Here is a 24,004-nt window from a genome sequence, read left to right on the forward strand (position 1 = left end):
CTCCGAGAATCCTACATGCCAGCATTTCTATTTACCAAATCACAGTGAGCAATGTAATGCAACATTTTCTTCATTCTATCTGTTCACTTCATATATACATCTCCATCACTGAAGTTCAACATGTGAGAGACCGACAGTCGAAAGTGCAGTTGCTAAGCACCTCACTGATATGTAAGCAGTGAAAAATAAAACTCACTATTCCATTCAAATTTTTTTTTTTTTTTACAGGAGCTTTGCCTCCCTACACACCTGCTACATATACACAGTAACACACACACACACACACGTTACATAGATGCATGCATACTTTTAACTTAACAGTGTTTACCTTGACTGTACGAATGGGAATGAGCCGGGCATCTGCATCTAGAAATGAAAAGAAAAGTCATGAAAAACCTAACATTGAGAATGTCTGCTATGGTTACATTAGCTGGGTTTCTTGGTGTCACTAGACATGCTTCTGTGACACTAAAGACAACCAAAATACACCACGGCTATGTAGTGTTAGGTGTGTTTCTAAATGGCGTTATTGCATGCACACAGGCCACTGACCAACAGCACTTACCAATATGTAAACAAGGACAGGGAAGTCTAAATTCTCTGTAGATTTGAGTGCTTGTCTGTAGGTGTGAGTACGTCCATGTGTGGTAAGGAAGAAAGACCTGGCGACTTACTTCTGCTTCCCCCAGTAGCGTGGCTCGGGTGGGATGAGAGAAGCAATTGCCCAAGCAGCCAAGTGCTGGAGGGGGGGGGGTGTGATCAGCCGATCCCAATCTATAATGCAATACTGGCTTGCATTTGCAGTAGAACCTGAGCACTGCATCGCACCATATGTGGTCTAAACAGTAGCAAGGAGTTTACTACAGATTAAAAGTAAAGAATAATCACTTTGTTAAGTAAAACTTGAGCGCTCCATGCTGGCAGGGTATAAACTGTAGCAACCGTTTCCTACAGTTGCAGAAAGCAATTTTTTTTAATAATATGGTGGGGGACTTGTAGTGCATCTGACCACCTGAGTGGTGTGTCGGTAGATGAAACATCCTTTTTGCTCTTCAATGGAAGAGCTGGGGAGGTTGGATCAGTAAAAGTCTAACTGCTACAATGTAGCGATTGATTTAGTACAATAAAGTGCTTGTTTTGGGGTGTTGGTTCATGGCACCGGCCCAAGGTGTTGGTTGAGCCAGCTATGCTTCTGTTTCTCCCTTTGCCTTGTAAATGTTGCAGATGGCAGTGGCTGTTCATGGGGTCATTACAGGGATCAGCTGATACTCAGGAGAGAGAAAGAGAAACCACATGACTAGCCCTAAATCATTAGGTAATACCTCATCTAAACTTGGATATCTAAGGAAAGTAAGGCAGGGAAGAGAGTGATATGACACAAAACCAGTGAGACTTGAAGGAGCCCAACAATATCCCAACAGTCTTTGTCTACAGCCTAATCAAATGGTTATTTATGCCATGGTCAGTATATGTGAATAACATACTCATCACAACTTGTGACACTGGTTCATCTTCATCACTGATGCTCATACTTCAGTTTTCCAAAGGAATCCAATGATTTATCAGGAGAGGAAAGTTAAACAGTGAATCTACCATGAAATACAAGTACTTTGATAATCACACCCAGTGATCTTCAACAGTGGGTTTTTACTAAAATAAAATTCTCTCTCCAATTAGTGTTCACCCAAACACTAAATATAACTGCCTGCGACTGCAGAAGCCATGCCTCTTCCTTCAAGTGCTTGCCAGTGTCATCTATGTGAGGGGATAAGTGGTATGCTCACCACTGTCAATAATACATACAAATATAAAATAATGCCAGGGAAAAAATCCCCTATAGGGCATTCTCATCTGGAAAGCTAGTATAATCAGGGTTGCTTCAGAACCCCCATCTCAATTTCTAATGCTTCTATAATCTTCCTAGCCTCCACAGATTGTTATAATATACATATTTTACCAACAGTTATCCCAAGAAAGAAACTCCTCATTCTGAAAGAATACATATTGCCCCATCTTCCAGTCATGATCTCATCCTCCATCATTCCTCTGCAACTCCAGTTCCTAACCTTTCCATGGAGATTTTAATAAGCAAAACCATTCTACTATCTATTTTTCCCATCAAAGCATTCTTTTATATTCTTATTTATATTTGATGACTGAAGTACAAGGCTTTTTCAAAGGCATTAGCTTTTCCTTGTGTTCCAGCTATTCATTCCTTAATTTGCTTGGTTATCACTCTGCACATCCTGAGCCATCTTTGGGCGATACATTTAACCCCTTTAATTACTAATCATTTTCCCAGCATGGATTACACCTAATTTTGAACATTTTGTCTATTTTGATCCCTAAACATGATCCCTAAACAAATTACCATATCTCAAAAATGGTTTAACATAATCTAATAACATTTTCAGGAAACTATACAGGAACTACTACATAAAACAGGGTGACATGAATTGATGTTGATAATAGGTGACCTGAATGCACATATCAGGAAAAACAGAACAAGATATGAGAAATCACTTGGTCCATATGGGTGGGGCAACAGGAATAGAGAAGGAGAGACCATTCTGGACATCAGCATGGCAAATGGCTTGATGATGGCCAACATATGGTTCAGCAAAAAAGACAGTCACAAGATCACATACAAGAGTGGCCAACATGTAACTCAGCTAGACTTCCTCCTAGTAAGAAAAGGGCACTAGGGCAATATCAGACATTACAAAGTCATTACCAGTGAAACAGCTGGCCCACAGCATAAACCACTGGTTGCCACAACCAGCTGCAAGCAGTGGTTAGAAAAGGTTACAAAGGTCAACAGAGATTATGCTGAAGACCTGAAAGTTTACTGAAGAGAAAGCACAACAGTTCCAGAAATTACTGAGGGCTCTAGCACCTCAAGAAGATGAAATTGGTGCAGCTGAAGAAGAATGGTAGAGCCTCAAAACAGCAGTTGTGAGGACAACAGAACAGGTATGTAGTTGAACCAAGGATGGAAATAAGGTATGCAAGGAAAGCTGGTGGCAGAATTCAGTAGTCCAGGAAGTCATCAAAATAAAAGAGGAATGCAGGAAAAAAGTGGAAGACAAAAAATATGGACTAGGCTAAGAAGGAATACTAGTCGGCTAACAACGAGGCGTAGACAGACATCAGGGGCACTCTATCAGCCTCTGGAAAGTGACTTGGAAATGGCGCAAATAAACTATCAGGCTGCAAGGAAAAGTCGTAATGATAAAAAAGACAGTCAAGACACACTTCATAAGGGATGCCAGCAGCAGCTCACAGGAAATCAAAGGCAGAAGAAAGGAGCACTTTCAGCAGCTTCTGAATTAAGAAACCCCACAGAAGCTATATTACCCCAAACAAAGTCTATGATGCAAGAAGAAGAGGAGCCCACCATAGAACAAGTAAGAACACCACAAAGGAAAATAAAGTCAGGGGAAAGCAGCAAGCTCAGATGAAGTCACAGAAGACATGATCAATATGTTGGGTGAGATAGGGGAGAAATGTTTCCCGAGGATACCAACAGTATGGAGAGAAAGGAGTATCCCAGATGACTTCAGAATAAGCATAATAATGCCAGTGTACAAGATCAAAGGAGACATTCACAACTGTTGGTAGTACAGAGTATCCAACTTGTCAGACTGCATGAAAGTTCTGGAGAGGGTAACTGATAAATGAATACACAGAGTAGTAAAAAGTAGGATGGAAGATGAGCAGTTTGGATTAAAATCAGGAGGGAGTACAAATGACCTGAAGTTTGCAGAGACACAGATAATTGAGAAGAATCTAGAGATGAGGAGATGAGGAAAGAGTCCATCTGGGCATTCCTTGACTTGGAGAAAGCATATCCCAAGGTTCCAAGAAAACTGATTTGGTCAGTCCTACAGTATTTCAAAGTCCCAGAAACATTAAGAATAATTAATGCACACTATGTACAAGGGCCCAGTCACTCAAGTACAAATAGTGGGAGTGGGTGTGCATCAGGGTTTAGCTCAGAGCTGACAGCTGTTCATACTGATGATGGACTACATCAGCAAACATGTTGGAAGGAACAGATCGACAAAGTTGCTCTATACAGATGATGTGGAATTACAGGCAGACTCTGAGCAAGAACTTCAGCAAAGGATAGGGGAATGAAATGCAAAACTGAAGGCACATCGAGTGAAACTGTGTACAGATAAGACAGTTGTAATGGCAACAAATGGGAGGACATTAGACAAAGCTGAGAATTGAGACAGAAGGGAAAATAGTGGAAGAGGTTAACAGGTTTAAGTACCTGGAAGGGGTGGTTGAGGAGAAGGGATGTCTGAATGATGAGGTCATAGCTAGAAATGGAGCGGCTGTAACAACTGGCACAGAGTGTCAGAGGTAGTTTATGGCAGAACACCACCAAAGAATCTGAAAAGTAAGGTGCACAAAACAATGATATGAACAGTACCACTACATGGTACAGAAACCTTGGCAGTAAAAGGCAAAGCAGTTGAGGAAGCTAGAAGTGATGGAGATGAAGTGCCTGAAATGGGTAGTAGGACTCACACTATGGGACAGGTGAAGAAATGAGGATAGCAGAGCAGACACCAAAGTATCTGCAATTGCAGAAATGGACAGAGAACAAATTACTGTGGTTTGGGCACACATGCAGAAATGCAGAAGACAATCTGGTGAAGAAGATTTGGGATAGACAAGAAGGCAAGAGGAAACAAGGGCATTCAACAAAGTGATGGATGGATTGTGTGATAGAAGACCTGCAACAGTCAGGCATGACTGTATGCAGGGTTGCCAGATTTCCAGCCCCCCCAGGTAGGGACAAAAAAAAAAAAAAGGTCTCTCACGGCATGTGAAGACCAAAAAAAATAAATAAATTAAAAAAAAAAAGGTCTTTCACGGTAAGTGAAGACCAAAAAAAAAAGGTCTTTAATGCGGAACACAGTTCCACATTAAAGAACAGTAGCTCAGTAGCTCTGCACTGAGCTTCTCATGTTTAATGCATTGCAGTTCCACATTCAACACAAGTAGCTCCGTGTTTAGCGATTTTTCTCGTGTTTAATGCGGAACACAAGAAGCTCCGTGTTTAGCAATTTTTGATTGGCCCATATGCCAGGTATACGGGACAATCAAAAAAAACAAACAAAGCGGAGGCTGGCCGGGATTTTAACCGGCAGGGCAGGACTCGGGACAGTCCCGCCCAAATAGGGACATCTGGCAACCCTGGTGTGTGTGTGTGTGTGTGTGTGTGTGTGTGTGTGTGTGTGTGTGTGTGTGAAAATCAAGTCTTAAAGGTGTGTGTTTGTGTCAGCTGTTTGGAGCAGGGACACACAGCACTGGTTTCACAATGAGGGTGCTGGAGGACTTGACTTGGACACTGCTGAGGACTCAACTCTATAGCTGTGCCAGTGAAGAGTCTTACTGGGGACTTGGAGAGAGAAGAGAGAAAGGATATAAAGAAAATGCCCATAAGAAAAGGAAAAGCCACAATTGTAGTGCAAGTACAGAGGATTTCTGGAATTCCACATCTTTTTCTCTTACTGTGTACACAACCAACAATCAGCTCATCCCAGTTCCCCTGTCCTTCATTGGGTCTTTCTGCATCTCCTACTCCCTCCATGACTTGTTCTACCAGGATTGAGACTGACAAGGATCTTTAAGGCATCAGAAGAGCACATGTCATCCTCCCCTGGGATTGGTGCACCCATCCCTCCCTACCAGAACATGAAGTTCCTGAGATGCTAATTGAACTTGGATCATCTGGACCGTAGTTATGGATTTATCCCTCTATGTCACTGAGCTGCTGTGGAACAGCCACATGTTGATCAAGATCTCATGCATAAATGGTTAAGGAGAGGTGACTATAAACCAAAAGATGAAAGGCTTATAATGGAGCTTGTGGGAGCTTGCCATGTACATGATGGTTTACAAAGTCTATAAAAAATATGGAACAACAGACAAATGTAAGTTCTTTAATACAGAACAGGAAACATTTGCACATCTTGGTTGTAATACACTCATGGCTGATGGTCTGTTTACTGAAAGGAGCAATAATGCAGCAAGACTGCTTCATTGGTGATTGATCAAACACTACAGTATACAACTAGCTAAGCAGCATTGGAAATATGCACCACAAAGCATTACTAACACTGATAAAGGTCTGATCATATAGAATTACCCATTATCAACAGACATAACATAACATAAGACATAAGAGAACAGTTTTAGTAGTCATAGAAAAAAAATGGACAAAAGTTGCAATAATCACTGAAATAGCTACACCTAACAAGTATAATGTTTTATGTTGCGAGATAGACACAAAGTAATAAAATACCAGGATTTGCAAGCCAAAAATAGAGCAATGTTGGATAACTAGACCAGACAGTTCTAATAGTAGTAGGAGCAACAGGACAACTAAATTGGAGTTTCCAAATGTGCATAAACATGCTACCATTATATCTAACCACATATGAACTTCAGAAGTAGGCAGTTCTGAGAAGAGCACTCAGCAAACAAAGCATAGAGACAATACTAACTTCCAGAACTACAATCATACCCTGGTGCAGGAGAGGAGTCCATTCCTGTTACAGCAAGAGAAACTCAAAATGTTTGGAGAAATGAAAAAATAATGCATCACAAGCATGTCATATGCAATTTACTTGTGTAACATGTTTTCTTTATGCATTTATATATGCATGTATTTTTTCATGTTAACAAAGTAAGTGATTGGTCCTTTTTGGACCATTTCACCCATGATTCTGGTCACAAGGGTAAAGGTAAGCACAAAACTGACAATTTGGTATAGGCAGTAAATCAACATGTTTTAAGGAAGACTGAGGAAACTGGAGTAAACACAGAAAATGCATGTAGACATAGAACAAAGATGCAAAAAACACATAGACAAGAGAGCTGATATCAGTACTGAATTTTAAACCCTGGGCCCTCTGAGGCAGAAACCTTAATTGGTATGATACTGTATTGTCCATGATTCTGTGGGAGCGCTGTGATAAACAATACATGTTTCACCATTGTCAGCACAGTCATAATTTATTGTTGCTTACAGATGCCATACCTATTCTGAATTAGAGTACTGCTCAATTCTAAAATGAGAGCAGTTCACATCCATTGTCGTGTAGCACTATAATGTATATATATATATATATATATATATATATATATATATATATATATATATATATATCAGCTTTGTATTGATGTATATGTTTTTTCATCTGATCATCTGTCACACCTTAACTAAGCAAAAGAGCATCACGCTGTGAGCCCATTCACTTTCTGGGGAGGAAGACTTTGTTGTGTCACCACAATGCATTGTTAATGGTCCTGTATCACTTGCCAGATAAAAAGATTATTGCAGTAACACAGAGTTCAGCAAAGCTCTAGCATTTCAGCTGACCAGCAACTTGTGGCACCATCAAAACTGTAATGCACATGAAATCTGCACAAAGCAAAGTCACTTAAGTTAGAGAAAACTCTGCATATATTAGAGAAACAACTATTACTGCATGTCCAGTCTATATGCCTTCTATATTATCTCAGTGCAGTGACCTACACCCCTTAGCCAATGGCCATTCATACTCCTGTGTTTGACAGTGCTACAGATTAGTGTTGTACTTTCTTATACTGGTGATGGGAAATGCACCAAATGTTCAAATGGAAATGTCTGCAATTGCTATTTGCTGAACTATGTCTTACACCACCACATCTGTGCAGCACAAACATGTACACATGTAACAGACAATAACTGTACTATGATTACATATCGTGCATGTCTGACATACATGTTTATTTTTACTGCATTAATGACATTGTGTTGTTGTGTTGACACTTGACATTCCCTCAGTAGTGCACTGTGCCTAAACAATATATACTACTGCTGAATATATTTGCTTCTTTCAGAACTCTACATACCACTGTATAAACCATACACATTAAGTTCTTGTTCTAATGCTTAACACTGGCCAAGCAATGCTTGATGTTTTAGAGCTGTTTCAGTCAGAGGGTTGTAATTTTAAGTTATTAATGATTACAGTGCATAAACCAGTGACCAATCAACCTTCACATCAACTTTCTGTTTCTGTAACATTTTGTGTTCATGGGCATGTTCTTGCTGTGTCATGATCAATTACATTTTTTTCTGATTTTATAGTTCTTAACAGTTCTGTGCTATACCTCCTCTTACTGCCCTGTTGTATCTCATGATGCTTGGTTATTTAGCATGCCAAAAAAGGCCTACTCCTTCTATCAGGTATAAGCATTTTCAGCTGCCATGTCATGTGCTTTTGAATCTGCATTCCTTATGTTTAATATATCTGGGAAACAAGAAACAGCCTGAAGTCAAGCACTACTAAGATTCAGTTTTAAATGCAATCACAGATGCTTGCAAGTACAACAGAACATTATCATTCCGGTCAGTTAGAAAAATATACAGGAGGCACCATCCAATTGGTCTGTTTAACAACCCATGACATGCACAATTGATGGATGGCTTGGGTAGGACAGCTATTGATTAAATATTTGATGGACATCTGATTCATTATAGCTAGTCAGATCCTGAACATCTGAGAAGAGAGTTCTCATCACATTACAAAACACTTTTGTATTAATGACTGTGGGAAACCTGCCTTTTCTACCTCAACCAAATTACACAAGTGAATTTGATGTTAAAAAATCCATAATTAAAAAATCCACATTTTCCTGGACATCTGTCAGCCTGAAATGTATTGCATTGCATATTGTATGTCAAGAGATGTTGCAAATTCTAGATATATTTATCATTAAAGTTAATAGTAGCTACCTCTGCTGTTAGTACATTTTTTGCAGCATTTACAGCATTCAATCACAGTGTGACTTTCTATACCATTCAATTGAATATGAAGGCACACACAGAATTGCATTAATATTCACAATGGCATTATGTGAATGGGGTGTATCATACTTGTACAGCCCAGCACTCCAGTATTGCACTATATGAGTTAGAATGACTGAGTTTTTCAAAGGTGACAGCCATTATTTTGATGTTCTAGTTGTGAAATAAATCATATATGAAAGGTCAGACTGTACTTCACATACGCAGAAAATAGTAGAGGTCTGTTGTTTGTCTTTTCCTGTGGCTAGTAATCATGTCTAAAATTGCAAAGCTAAGACCTGTTATGCTTCTGAAATAGACAAGAAGTAATTATATGTTGTGCGGGGACATGATCATTGAAGGTTCTGGTTCCCAATATATATATATATATATATATATATATATATATATATATATATATATATATATAAATTGATTAAGCTTAATATTTCTGCCTCAAAATGCTTACTTTATCCTTTCAGATTATTTAACAATCATTTGAACAGAAAAGGTAACCTATGAAATAATAATAAGCATGAAAAAAGTCATATATGCTCACACGCATTTGGGAGACTAGAATATTTTGCCCCACTTAACCTCCTGTTATTTGGCTCTCATTTTATGTATATGTTATTCTATTTACAGATGTTTTAAAGTAAATTCTGAGTGATAGTATGCCTTTCAAGGGCAGCATTATCCGGACAGCTATCATTTTAGTGGTTGGTGATGAGTTTAATCTATGTTCCTATACACAGTTATTGGATACTTATGTTAACATAATTAAGACATTTAGTGCATCACTGGCAGGTAAGATGACCAGCTAGTGAGATATGAGTACAACTCTCATGCAGGCAGTGAGAACATTTAAACAGCTCATACTGTCCTGTTTGGAAAATTCTACTAAATAATAGATTTTTGAACAAAGAACATTCAGTCTTGACACACATATCATGCAGTTTGTGCACAAGAGTGAGACTGTAAGCTAAAGCAAAATTAGTTAGTATAGATAAGTAGTAGAGTTATGGACAGTGCACTGGGGCTTTTCTTCTGTAAAAATATTTTAAATGTGTAACAGTGACTTTTGTAGTTCATTGTTAATCATGTTAAATTACTTAAATTTTCATCATTTCAGACATGCATTATTGATTCTCAAACTTCTGATTGGGAACCATAAGACGAACTCCAAACAATGATTTCCTCTGAAGAAAATTCTATGACTCTTCAATAATTTCTAAATAAAAAATTTCGAAACCTCACAAATTAAATAAGTTTATAGAAATTACAACCTTTACGCTGAATGTTTTAGAGGATAGCAGAATATTATTGCCATTAGTAGTAGTAATACATTTTTTCATTGAAGTTAGGCACCTTTGAATCTCTTTAAATATCTATCTATTAATCATTCTCTCTCTATCTGTTTGATCACTTGTTTTGCTCATTAATTGTGTTGCTTATTGGGATGTCCACAGTCAGGTTTTGGTAAAAGCCTGAGGAAAAAAGTTCCAAAATACTATGATAATATATGAATAAGCATGACAAAAAATTGTTATATTCATGACATGATTAATTATTTTAAATAGTTGCAATATTTTAAACAATGAGCAAGAAAATTTTATAATTTCCACATGGAAAACTGAATAAAATGAAATTTACAGTGAAGTTAGTCAAGCATGACTTTTGAAGAAAGTAGGACAGTAGCACTGAATTAAGACAAGTGGCAACAGTTAATGTGACACCCCTACCTGTCAGAACATTTAGGCTGGAATGTAATACTTTGTATTATAATCAGTGCATTTGTCTGTGGATGAGAATAAGCTGGCTCAACACTTATTTGTGCCTCTTTCCAAATCAGGTTGTTCTAGGTTGCAATCAAGCCAATATTAAAACGCATAACATGCACCAAGTTGAATTTTGTATAAAAATAACATTTACTAGTACATTAAAATAAATTATTCCCTGGGATTCATGAAGCTCGGCGCAAGGACGGGGTTAGCCTTGCACCGGCCATGCGGCATAGAGATGGCGCAGCAGCACCACATGCATAATAATGAAGGCACGCTGCCATAACGCCACGTGCATAGGAAACGTGTACGAGTGCAGGGGGCATGTCTAAGCGCTGCGTGGAGACGTGAACATGTCGGTTGCATATGCGCAACCTAAAATGCTGACTAGTACAGCCTGCCTCTAATAGTAATCACTCCTGTCAGTGTCCATGGATAGTGAAATGTATGCAAAGCATACAAGACATCATTGTGAACACCACAATAAGAAGTAAACACAAAGGCACATAGCTGACTATTGAGTCCCCGTCCCTCAAACAAATGATATTTAAAACCCCATGCCCGTATTCCATTGTAGTGTCGCTAGTTATACCAAGTGGAAGCGAAACGCATCGTGGTAGCACGCCGCCAATTGCTAAGCCTAGCCCAATGGTTTGGGTTACCACCTGTCCTACATTGTGAGGGACAGTCCCCCTCTAGGCAGGTGTGTCCATACCAAAACCATTATAAATGTGAAATGTCCTGCAACAGTAGAACATAATTATGTCCCATATTTTATGTAATAGTCCCATACAATGCGTATGTCCATATATAAAATACATATATGTTACAAGAAACAGAATAAGCAAATTAACGAAACAGAATAAGCAACTACATCACTACAACAATAAAAGCTTATATGTAGGCATAAAACTAAAGTACTATCCTTTGTAATGACCATGGGTATGTGTTGGCCTCTAAACTCAGATGTGTGTCAAGAAAATGTCCTATCCAGGTCATATGAAAAGGTGGCAACCCTACCAATGGTCAGAGCATTCGCCCAACATCTGCCCATTCGCGGTCCAAGTTGTCCTTTTCAGGACGGCCCATAAATGAACGGGTATTACCCGGGTCTACCTACCATGTCATGAAAGATAAATATTTGCGTGTACCTATGTGCATGAAGTACATCATGTGGATGATCAGAAATGCTAGTGTAGACCTCACAACCATATTGGTCCCAGAGATATGTAGTGTATGCAATGTGTTCTGTTGACTGTGCCATAGGCCATCAACTAGAGAAGGGATGAATGATGTCTGTGGAATATGGGGGTAGGTGGTGATGGGTAATGTAATAATTTGCAAACCAAAGACTAGAGCCAGCATACTGTGACCTGAAAACTTTTTATTGATAAATAAACAACTAAAAACAGACTGGTTTCGGCTGGACAATATCACAGCCTTCCTCAATGTGAAACAAGTACATCAATCATTGTTGTTTAAATATACCCATCTCAAAACTTATTGGTTCTTCCTAAAATTGTTCATTGAGACCAGGTGGGAATAATCCCCCTAGTTTGACAATCCACTTCTTTTTTTTAGCATTTAAAATGGAATGCCAACCTGTCTTATTGGATCGATTCCCTTTTATAATATCAATTACCATAAAAGAAAATTTGGCAGTTTTATGTACCAATTGGTGTTTGAAAAGTGCATTATAAAGAAGTTATGTCCTTACCATAATGTTCCATGTAGAGTGTTCATCTCGCCTTTGTTCTTACACACGGGTTCGGAGCTGATCCTCGGCTCTGAGTCGGCCGAATTGCAAAGCTCTGAATCTCAGAGAAGCTCGAGACCAGCCCATATCCCACAATCCTCCCTGCCATTACCCAGATCTAGTTTGCAAACAAACCAGACCAAAGGATCCAACACCTGCGGTGCTAGAAGCATACACTCTCTTCAGCCATTCAGAGACACTCTCTCACCATAGCACTAACTAATGGTCTAAGCATATATCCCATGACACACGAAACCATATACCCCGCAAAGGGTCAAGACACGTCGATCAGACTCTAATCCTACCAGTTCTCCAGTTCTTCCAAACACATGGGGGGGGAGGGAGGGAATGTAAGAACAAAGGCGAGATGAACACTCTACATGGAATGTTATGGTAAGGACATAACTTCTTTATGTAAGAGTGTTCAATCTCGCCGTTTGTTCTTACACACGGGTAGCGTCCCTAGCTCCTTGACCCCGAGTGACTCATGAAAGAATGTTCCTAAGCACAGTGGAACCAAATGATGTCCTATCCTTGGAGACCTTGTCCACTCTATAATGAGTGATGAAAGTATGTGGTTTAGACCATGTGGCTGCTGCACAAATGTCCAAAGGCAAGCGAGCCGCATGAGCTAAGGAAGTGGAAATGGATCTGGTAGAATGGGCCTTAGGTTTGGTTGGTAAGGATTGGTTTGATTTAGAGTATACAAATGTTAATAGTAACTGCCATGCCCTTTTTATTGTCTGCAAAAACGACGAAGAGTTGATCCGTTTTTCTGAAAGCTTTGGTCCTGTCTAAATAAAATCTTAACTGCCTGTGAACATCCAACTTGTGCAACATATACTCCAGTTTGTTAGTATGATTTTTGAAAAAGGTAGGGAGTTCTATAGACTGGTTAATATTCGTAGCTGAACATATTTTTGGAAGGAAAGATGGATTTGTACGCAAAGAGACCCTGTCTGGATGGAATATCAGGTAAGGTGGTCTGACCGATAATGCCTGCAGCTCTGAGACTCTACGAGCTGAGGTCACGGCGATGAGAAACAGCGTCTTCCACGACAAGAACTTTAGGAGACATGACAAAGCAGGTTCAAAAGGTGGCAACATGAGTTGCGACAGCAGCAAATTCAGGCTCCATGGAAAGAAAGGTTTTCTGACAGGCGGTCTAAGATGGAAGGTTCCTTTCAAAAAGGCTTTACAAAGTCTGTGAGACATAATGGGAGAACCTCCCTCACCAATATGGAAGTTTGATATGGCCACCAACTGTACTCTTAGAGTGGAAGTAGAAGCTCCTTCGTGAAAAAGGATGGAAAAGAATTCTAAAATTTTATGTAGAGGAGCTACCAAGGGATCTAAGTTTTGACTAGATGCCCAATATACAAAGCGTTTCCACTTACTCGTATAGAGCTTAGCAGTAGAAGCTTTATGAGAAGCAACTAGGATGTGTTGAACTGCCGGAAGGAGTAGATGAGACCTGGCTAGGCAGGGAAGCGGAGCAGCCAAGCTGCTAGTTTGAGGGACTGTAGAGACGGGTGAGGAACTCTCGACGAATGTGTCAGCAGATCTGGCACTGGGTCCAGAATTCATGGTTCCTCTATTTGATGAGCTCGAAGAAAGGGAAACCATATTTGACGAGGCCAGAATGGGGCTATGAGTATTATAGTCCTTTCCAGGCTCCTGGCTTTCTGTAGAAATCTGGGAATCAATGGAGTAGGTGGGAATGCATATAGGAGACCCGGGGGCCAATCGTGTATCAGTGCGTCCCTGGGGACATCCCCCGGAGGGGGTAGAAGGGCAAAGTAGCTTCTGCATTTTGCATTCAATGGGGAAGCAAACAGATTGCAGCAAGGCTGACCCCATTTGCGGAAGATCTTTTCTGCCGTCTGTAAATTGAGGGACCACTCATGAGGTAACAGGATGGCTCTGCTCAACCTGTCCGCAATGACGTTGGATGACCCCGGGATGTGCGTTGCTATAAGAAAGTGACCCGTGGACTCTGCCCATTGCCAAATTCTCATGGCCTCTCTGCATAACGGGTAAGACCTGGTTCCCCCTTGCTTGTTTATGTACCAGACTACAGACATGTTGTCTGTCTGAACTGCTACTGTTCCTAGAGGTAAGAGGGCTTGGAAGTGTTACAACGCCAGGAACACTGCCCTCAACTCTAGAACATTTATATGTAGAGTGTACTCCATGCTGGACCATTCTCCTTGGACTGTTCTTCCCTGAAAAAGGCCCCCCCACCCTATCAGGGAAGTGTCCGTGGTTATTGTGGCTGTTGGAATGGGTAGAACAAACGGACGACCCACAGTGAGGTTCTGATCGCGCACCCACCATGAGAGGTCCCGTCTGCAAGATTCTGTTATCCTGATCTCGTGCGCTAGGGGTAGGTGTTGGAACGACCACTGCGCAAAGAGCATCCATTGAAGAATCCTCATGTGTAACCTTCCCATAGGGACTGCAATTAGTGCGGCTGCCATCAGTCCCAACACTTTTAACACCAGTTTGGCTGGGGCTTTCTTGCTGACTAGAAGAAGTAGGACCTGCTGTTTGAGCGTTGAAGCTCTTACTGGGGGGAGTTTCAGTAGTGTCGATCGTGTATTTAGATCTGCTCCGATGAAGGAAATACACTGTGAGGGCGATAAGCAAGACTTTTCAAAGTTTATGGATATCCCTAAGTGAGAACAAAGGCCGATTGTATAGTCTCTGGCTTGCAATAGTCGACGCTCGGTGGTGGCGGTGAGGAGCCAGTCGTCCAGATAGGGAAACACCCAGAATCCTTGTCGTCTCAAGTGAGCCGCAACGACTGCCATGCATTTGGTGAATACCCTGGGGGCTGAGGTGAGTCCAAAGGGCAGAGCTCGAAACTGAAAGTGACTGGCCCCCAGCCGGAAGTGCAGGTGATCTCTGGACGGTCTGGCCATTTTGATGTGGTAGTACGCGTCTTTGAGATCTATAGAGCACATCCAATCGTCCTTCTGTAAGAATGGAAGGATCGATTGAAGCGTGACCATCCAGAACTTTTCCTTCTTCACGAAGTTGTTGAGATGGCTGAGATCTAAGATCGGTCTCCAGTCCCCTGTCTTTTTTGGAACTAAAAAGAACCTTGAGTAAGTTCCAAATTCTCTTTGGTCCGTCGGGACTGGTTGGATGACTCTGTTTTCGAGGAGCTTTGAAATTTCTACAGCTGCTAGCTTTCGCAGATGGGGTGGCACATCTGGAAATTTTCTTTGTAGAGGTGGTGTTGAAATGAAGGGGATTTTGTATCCTCTGGTTATAATGCTTTTTACCCAAGAATCTAAAGTAATGTTTAGCCAGGCCAGTGGGTATAAAGCTAAGCGACCCCAGACTGCCTCCAGAGCAGGACAGCCGGGCCTCTGTTCAGGATTGCTGGAAAGGCTTCCCAGGGATGGAATCCCTGTCACCTTGGTTATGCGGACCCCCTCTGTCGCTGGGGCGGCGTCTTCCATTTCTACCCCCTCCCCTGCCTCTGGAGGGGGTATCACTCTGTGTGGTCTGGAAAGATCCCCGATTCTAACGGAACCACATTTTTCCGCCTCGTTGCCCTTTGGGGTACGGTCTAGTAGGAGCGGAAAAACGGACCCCGACAGCAGACAGGGTCTTTCCCTCTTGCTCGCACCGAGTGAGAGTCTTCTTAACCTTGGGCCCGAAAAGTGTGGCACCATCAAAAGGGGCATTGGCAAAGGAAGACTTGAAGGCTTCCGCAAAGGAGCACAGCCACATCCATGATTGTCTTCGAAGAGCAATCGCTGAAGCTGCAGCTCTACTCGATCGCTCGGCTGCATACGAGATGAGCCTCATGGATGAGTTTACTATGGAAGTGAGAGTGTTAAGTTGTGCTGTTACCTTTTCTGAAACAGCAGCATCTGTGTTACCCTGGAGGGTATCTGTCTGCTCCTTGATGAGATCCCTCTGCAAACGTGTGAAATGGGTCAGGTAGTTTAGCGCACGCATGGAAAAAGTCACTGAACTAAAAATGCGCTTCCCATATCTGTCCATAGTCCTAGAATCCTTATTAGGAGGATGAACAGATGAGGAAGACTCAGACATCTCTTTTTTCGTGGCTGCCGCCACCACCATAGCGTCGACGGGGACTCCCTTGGTGAGATAAGATTTATCTTGGGGGGCAGTGATGAACTTGTTTGGTTTCCTAGGTACTGGTTCCACTGTGTCAGGTGTCTCCCACGCCCTTCGAGCAATCAAATCCATTAATTCATCAAAGGGTGGGGTCATCCAGGAGGTAGAAGGTTGAGCCCCAAAAGCCTTCAGCAGCACCGACTCGTCCTCAGAGGGTGAAAGGGACTGCCAATCACCCCTCTGTTTCAAGATCTCCAGGATGTCTGCAAATGACACATCCTCCGAGGGTGATTTGGGGGACCCCTCTGCCTCTTCCAAGTCAGTGTCAGACGTTAGAGATTCCTGTGGGGAATCTATGTGCCTCCTCTTGCACAACCGTTTCCTTGGGACCTCATCAGAGGGGGCTTCTGGTGAGGCCTCCAAGAAACAGGAGGAACCCTCTGGGGGTGGCTGAGGCAATTGGGCTCGACGCTTGGGATGGATCGTGGGAGCAGAAACAGAAAGTGGCCCTTTTGGGGAAGGAGAAGATTCCCCTGATGATGTGGTTGTCTGTGCAGACAATACCTTCCTCATAAGGTCAAAGGCCCCCGAACCCCAGGCCTAGGGCTCCCCCGGTTCCGAAGAACACAGAAGCATCCCAGAACCAGGTGCCGTGGGCTCCAACCCGGAGGACGGAGCCGAACCAGTCTGTGCCGAGGCCCCGAGAGGGAGAGTCGGCACCGACAGGTCGGTATGACTCTCGGTCCCGGTACCGAGCAAAGACCATCGGCTCCACGACTCCCCTAATGGTTCCGAAGGAGTCGAAGTCAAAGGTGTTGATCGTGCAATGGACGGTTTCGGCACCGAGGGCTCCACTATCATCAGGTCATCTTCTCCCAGCTCCGAGATCTGGATGGGTCTCGAAGGAGGACCCGTTGGAGATATGGGGAGGCCTTCTAGTTTCGACACCAACTGGGAGGAAACTGCAATTAACTTGGAAAGGGCCGTGTTCTCCATGAGTTTCTGCACGACACGATCCACATCTGTGTCAGACAAGGGTCTGGAAGAACGGGTCGAAGGAGCCGAAGATGGCACCGACCGAAGAATGGACGGTCGTGGCAGTTCCGACACCGGTTCCAAGATCTGGGGCTCAGGAAAAGATAAATGTTCGACGCTCGGCCCCGAGATCTGTGGAACCGGCGAACGAACCCGAGAAGATGAACTCGGAGTCGATGACATGGGCTCCAACATCTTCGACCCCTTAGAGGATTTAGAAGCCTGATCCGACTTGTTCAAAGCCTCTTGAAAGGCTGGCTTCAACAATCCTCTGTCAATAAGCTTCCTGTGTCTATCTGTCATGACCCTCCTGCTAAAGGAATGGCAATAGAGCAATCCTCTTGGAGATGGAGAGGGCCAAGACAGTAGACACAGGAAGCATGATTGTCAGTAATGGACATTTTCTGCCCACACTGACATCTTTTAAAGCCAGATTTGGCTTTTTCTGACATAGTACAGTAATAATGACAATAACTATGATAATAGAAAAAAATTACTAATCCTATAGCAATATATGTATATGAAAAAGGTTATATACAGAAAACACTCACAAAAAAATCACACCCAAGAAAAAGGGTTAGGCCACGAGGGTGCCTGAAGAAGAAAAATGGGTATATATATATATATATATATATATATATATATATATATATATATATATATATAGAGCACACACACACACAGCACTTCTACAATAACTACTAACTATAAGGAAGTATCAGAAAGAAAAAATTTGAATTCTTATCTGAAAATATTAACAACTCAAGTTTCTATCTGGTCCGAGCTCTCCTCGATCTGATCTGTTGCAGCGGCAAACTAGATCTGAGTAATGGCAGGGAGGATTGTGGGATATGGGATGGTCTCGAGCTTCTCTGAGATTCAGAGCTTTGCAATTCGGCCGACTTGGAGCCGAGGATCGGCTCCGAACCCATGTGTAAGAACAAACGGCGAGACTGAACACTCTTACATTAACCTTTTTGTTCGTAATATTACTGATGTGTTCTGATATTCTTAGTCTAAGTGGACGGGAAGTTTGTCCAATGTAGAATGAGCCACAATTGCATGTGGCCAAATATACAAGCCAATCACTACTGCAATTGGCAAAAATTTTTAGATCATAAACCCGAGCACAGTTTCTACTAGAAAATTGTTTTGATTTACATACGTAATCACAATTGGTGCAATGGCCACAAGGAAAACAACCAGTCAATGGTTCACCAGTCAATGTAGTCTGTAAAAATTGTGAGTGATTATTCACATTACTACGTTTGTAATGACTGAAACAGGAACTAAGATTTCTACCTTTGCGAAAAGAGAATAAACATCTGTCTGGTATAATACTAGCCACCTCATAGTCACATTGTAGGATATTCCAGTGTCTATGCACACTTTGGATCAGAGTGTCCGAGTTTCTGGCATAGGTAACTACAAACCTGATGGGTTGTGGTGCAGTGACTGTGTGATCCCTATAACTCAATAGTGCCTGTCTGTCAAGTGTATTGAAAAAATTGCTGGCCTTCACCACATGTCCCATACTATAACCACGAGATCTAAACCTGCTGGTCAAATCCTTCCTCTGTTGCTGGAAAGAAGATTCATGAGAGCAAATGCGCTTTATTCTAATAAATTGTGATTTGGGAATGTTACATGCAATGTGTGGTGGGTGGAAACTGGAGGCATGGAGGACGGTATTGTACTGGGGATACTTATACTTCTGTACCTAATGTATGGTCAGATAATCTGTTTATTAATACATCCAAAAAAGTAATAGTATTCAGATCATAATGTATGGTGAATTGTAAACCCCATGTGTTGTTGTTCAAATAAGATATAAAATTGATTAGTTGATGTTCCTCACCCTTCCACACCATCCAACAATCGTCCAAATAACGTCTCCAGATGTCAATATGTTCGAGAAAAACATTGTTTTGGCAGTCGTAAATGATATATTTTTCAACATAGGCCATAAATAGATCCGCATATATCGGGGCAAATGATGCCCCCATTGCTGTGCCTTTTGTTTGCCAATAACAAATATATTGATAAAAGAAGACGTTGTTGGTCAGAACATGTTTTGCTAAACCAACCAGAAATGAATTAAAATCTGGTAAATATAAACCCACTACCTCGAGCCAATAAGCCAATGCATCCAAACCTGCTTGGTGAAGAATGTTAGTATATAGAGCACTAACATCAAGTGTACACATGAACCAACCAGGTTCGAGTTAAGTATCTGAAATGATTTGTAAAAAATTAGTGGTGTCTTACAAACGTGATCGTACTACATATAACAAGGGCTTCAGATGTTTGGTAAGGTATAAGGACAATGGTTCGGTAATGTACCCTTTCCCTGATACAATCTGTCTGCCAGGTGGGGTTACAGGGTCCTTAAGGATTTTCTGTAGAAAATAGATATACTGAGATGCCGAATCTTGAATCATAAGCTGATGCATAGTATCATTAGTAATGATAGCGTCATTCCTAGCCCAAACCAGAAACTCATCAATCTGTTTCTTAAACCTGAAAGTCGGATTAATGGGCATTACCGAATAGTATCTCTGATCCGAAAGTTGTCTTTTAGCCTCACTATCATAATCACACCAATTTAGTAGTACTACAGCCCCACCTTTATCAGCAGAGATAATAACTATGTCTCTGTTGTTCTGTAGCTCCAGAATAGCTTGTTTCTCAGCAAAAGTAATGTTGTTTGATTTACAACGTGTATCAGAGCTGGAAAAATGAAGATCTTTGAGAACGCTATTCTGGAACTGATGTACTATGGGATGCATAGGAGGAGCAAAACTTGATTTGTGATATACAAATGTGTCTTTACTAAAGTTGCTATCTGTGTCACCAAAATATAATTTCAGATTCAAATTCCTACAGAAAGACATCACATCTTGGGCCAATATGTCTTCAGGAACCATGAAACCCAGTATGAAAGTAAGACCTTTATTCAAAACTGACAGATGGATGGGTGACAAAACAAAACCAGACAAATTTAAAACATTCACATTTGTGTTAACATTCAATTCTGCATTGCCATTTTCAATAGACCTTGTATATTGTGCATGCCTTCTGTGTTTGCGCCCCCCCACGCTGGTATCTGGGCCTAAAGCTATCAGTCCGGGTGTCCTTTTGGGGGATGGTGAGCCTGATACTGCCTGTACTCACTGTCAGTGCAGGATGAAATATCCTCCGTCGATGAACCAGTATCTGCACTCCGTTTCCTGAGAATGGAACGGGGTCTCTTCCTTTTCTGAGTTTTTGTGGGAAATTATGTAAATCTAACATGTTTACTGGTATAAGAAAAAGGATTCGCACTTTGGTAATCTGCTTGATCTCTTTGAAATTTCTGTATTTTCCTAGTCCTAAGTTGTTCTTCTAAGTTATGGAGGTCGGTTGCTACCTTATTCAGTTGTTTGTTAAAGAAGGATTCTCCTTCAAATGGTTTAGCCTCATCAGCCAATTTGGTGACTGCATTTATTTCCCTGTCAATTGCCCGATCATGGAATTTAGATAAAGCTTCAACAAAAGCCATAGTGGCCTGTTGTTGTATTGTAGACCATTGACTATTGGGTTCTTCATCAGCTTCCCCCACATGGGGTTGTATACATATTCTCAAACCTCTCGGAGTTATACCTTTGGCAATATACGCCTTAAACAATTTAGAGTGCCAAACATTTGATCTTAAAGATCTAAGATGTTTATGTAATTTTTCAAAGGTCATTGCACAAGTGGATTCAGGACCCAATTTGGTCATTTGTACTCATATTGTTGTGTGTAGAAGACCCAAGCCCAAATGTAGCTCAGTAGCTCTGCACTAAACATGGAGCTTCTCGTGTTTAATGCATTGCAGTTCTGCATTCAACACAAGTAGCTCTGTGTTTAGCGATTTTTGATTGGCCCGTATACCGGCATATGGGCCAATCAAAAATCGCTAAACATGGAGCTTCTCGTGTTTAATGCGGAACACAAGAAGCTCCATGTTTAGCAATTTTTGATTGGCCCGTATGCCAGGTATACAGGACAATCAAAAAAAAAAAAAAACAAAGCGGAGGCTGGCCGGGATTTAAACCGGCTGGGCAGGACTCGGGATCAGGCTGCTGATCTCGGGACAGCCCCGCCCAAATAGGGACGTCTGGCAACCCTGACTGTATAAGAGTAGCACTGAATTCAGAGATGGGGACAGTTGACATGATACCTGAGTCCATATAGGAAAATGAGAAAAACTGGGTTGATGATGATGATGATGATGACACAGTTTAGGTTTCAAGCTACAACAAATAATTTGCTTTTGATAGCTTTCTTATTGTCACTGTTAGAAAAGCTAATAGCTACAGATTTGCTCTAAACACAGTCTTTTGGAAGTAACTTAGTTCATGAATTTCTAATGGCCACGTCAGCCTGGATATACTACTAATGTATAAATGTCTGTATCTTTGACCGGTTTTATATTTTCCTTGAAAATGTTTAGGACAAGACACGTGGCTAATCAGCTACATACTGCACATAGCAATGAGTTCTAAACACAAGGAAATGAAAACATATATATGATAAACACGTCACTAGTGGCTCATTACCATGTCTCTGGTAAAGCCACACTGAGAAATACACCATTAGCAGCTCATTTCCACATCTTTGAATTGAACTCTGCCCTTTTGAAATGTGACCACATTAGTGTTTTCTGTAGCACAATATGCATCATGTTAGCAAATGCACCCCCTACATGTAAACACAAACACTTTCAGACACACACACACTCCTCTTCAAATCTTCACAAACAAGCTTCCCACACTCAGTTAAACTCATGTAAAAGTCACTCAAACATCACACCTACTATACTGCAAACACTCAGGCAACTACACACACACACTGACTAGGCATCCCTTGCTTAACCAAAGTAGTACACACACACACACAAACACACACACACACACACACACACACACACAAACAGACACACACACACACACACACACACACACACACACACACACCCTAAGTTTCTACTGCACTTATCTGCATCATAAGTATTCTCAGAGGACAGAATGTGTGGATACAGCCTGTCGATGATGTTCACATTTTCCCTGGAGTAAAATTTTACCTGTCTGAAGAAATCTTGAGCCATAGAAATATCTGGGTACAGCATATGGCTATCTAGCATTAACCACTCTCCTAAACTGCTGCACTAGCATGGGGGAACACATCAGGAAACTGGTCTAAGAACTGGAACCACTTACTGCAAAACAGAAACCTGCTAAGATAAGGCTTCCACACTGCAGTAAGTCTTTCTGAATTCAACCTCTCTCTTTCAAACAGTCTGGTCTGAACTTTTTTAGCAAAATGTTCAGGGAATTCTGTTAGGAGACTCTGCTACAAAAGGATAATGATAATAACATCATTAACAATAACATACTGTATTTATTTTGTGAATTCTGGTATAAAGACTTGTAGGATTCTTCTTCTTTCGGCATTTCCCGGTTAGGGGTCGCCACAGCGGATCACCTTATCCGCTCATGATTGGCAGTGGAGTTTTACAGTGCCGAGTTGCCAGCCTGGCACCCAACCTTCCACAGAAGGCACACACACACACACACACACACACACACACACACACACGCACACACATGCACACACACGCACACACACGCACACACTCACACACACACACTCACACACACACACTCACACACACTCACACACACTCACACCTAGGGCCAATTTTAGTGTGTCCAATCCACCTACAGTATGTCTTTGGGATGTGGGAGGAAACCAGAGCACCCGGAGGAAACCCACACAACCACAGGGAGGACATGCAGACTCCGCACAGAAGGCACCCCAGCCGGGGATCGAACCAGAGAACCTCTTGCTGTGAGGCTGCAATGCTAACCACTGCACCACCGTGGCCGCCCCATAAAGACTTGTAGGATAAACATCTTAATTACACAGATGGCACAATAGTTAAGATCTACACCTCCCATGCACAAGGTACAAAGTTAGATACTGACCTCCAGCCAATGCCTGTTTGGAGTTTGTATGTTCTCCTTTTGTCTATGTGGGGTTCCTTCATCCTTCAAAAAACATCCTGAATGTTTCCACCTCAAATTCAACCAAGAATGGAGCTGTGGGCAGCTACACAGACTCTAGATAGTGCCCTACAGGAGGAAGAGTTGCATAGACCAACTGCTTTAGGGATCTACTGTGGTGCACAGTATTCTCAAGACAGGAGAACATGAATCACAGACTGCACACCATGTCAGGGCTAGCCATTCCATGGTACAAATATATGATTCTAGGTGATTTGATCATGTTGACTAATGTTGCCAAATAGGTATGGGTATTTGCCGATGATAACTTGGTTGAGTACCCGACCTACTCCAGGGACCCATGCTAGTGGTGGGAGGGATGTACATGTCCCTGTTGGCCAGCGTATGCCCGCCATAAAGCCCGGCAGCCCTTGGTCAGTAACTATTGGCA

General features: G+C 41.7%; 1 protein-coding gene across 1 annotated transcript in view; it reads right to left on the reverse strand.

Moving 5' to 3' along the window:
* Positions 1–24,004, reverse strand: part of ADHFE1 (alcohol dehydrogenase iron containing 1) — a 1,104,832-nt gene that overhangs the window by 898,984 nt on the left and 181,844 nt on the right. Inside the window, exon 2 of the mRNA XM_044067374.1 lies at positions 329–366. Within this exon, the coding sequence (XP_043923309.1) occupies positions 329–366 (38 nt within the window). The remainder of the gene's footprint in view (positions 1–328; positions 367–24,004) is intronic.

This window comes from Protopterus annectens, chromosome 3.part1 (genome assembly GCF_019279795.1).
Source record: "Protopterus annectens isolate FY-2018-M chromosome 3.part1, PAN1.0, whole genome shotgun sequence".
NCBI lineage: Eukaryota > Metazoa > Chordata > Ceratodontiformes > Protopteridae > Protopterus > Protopterus annectens.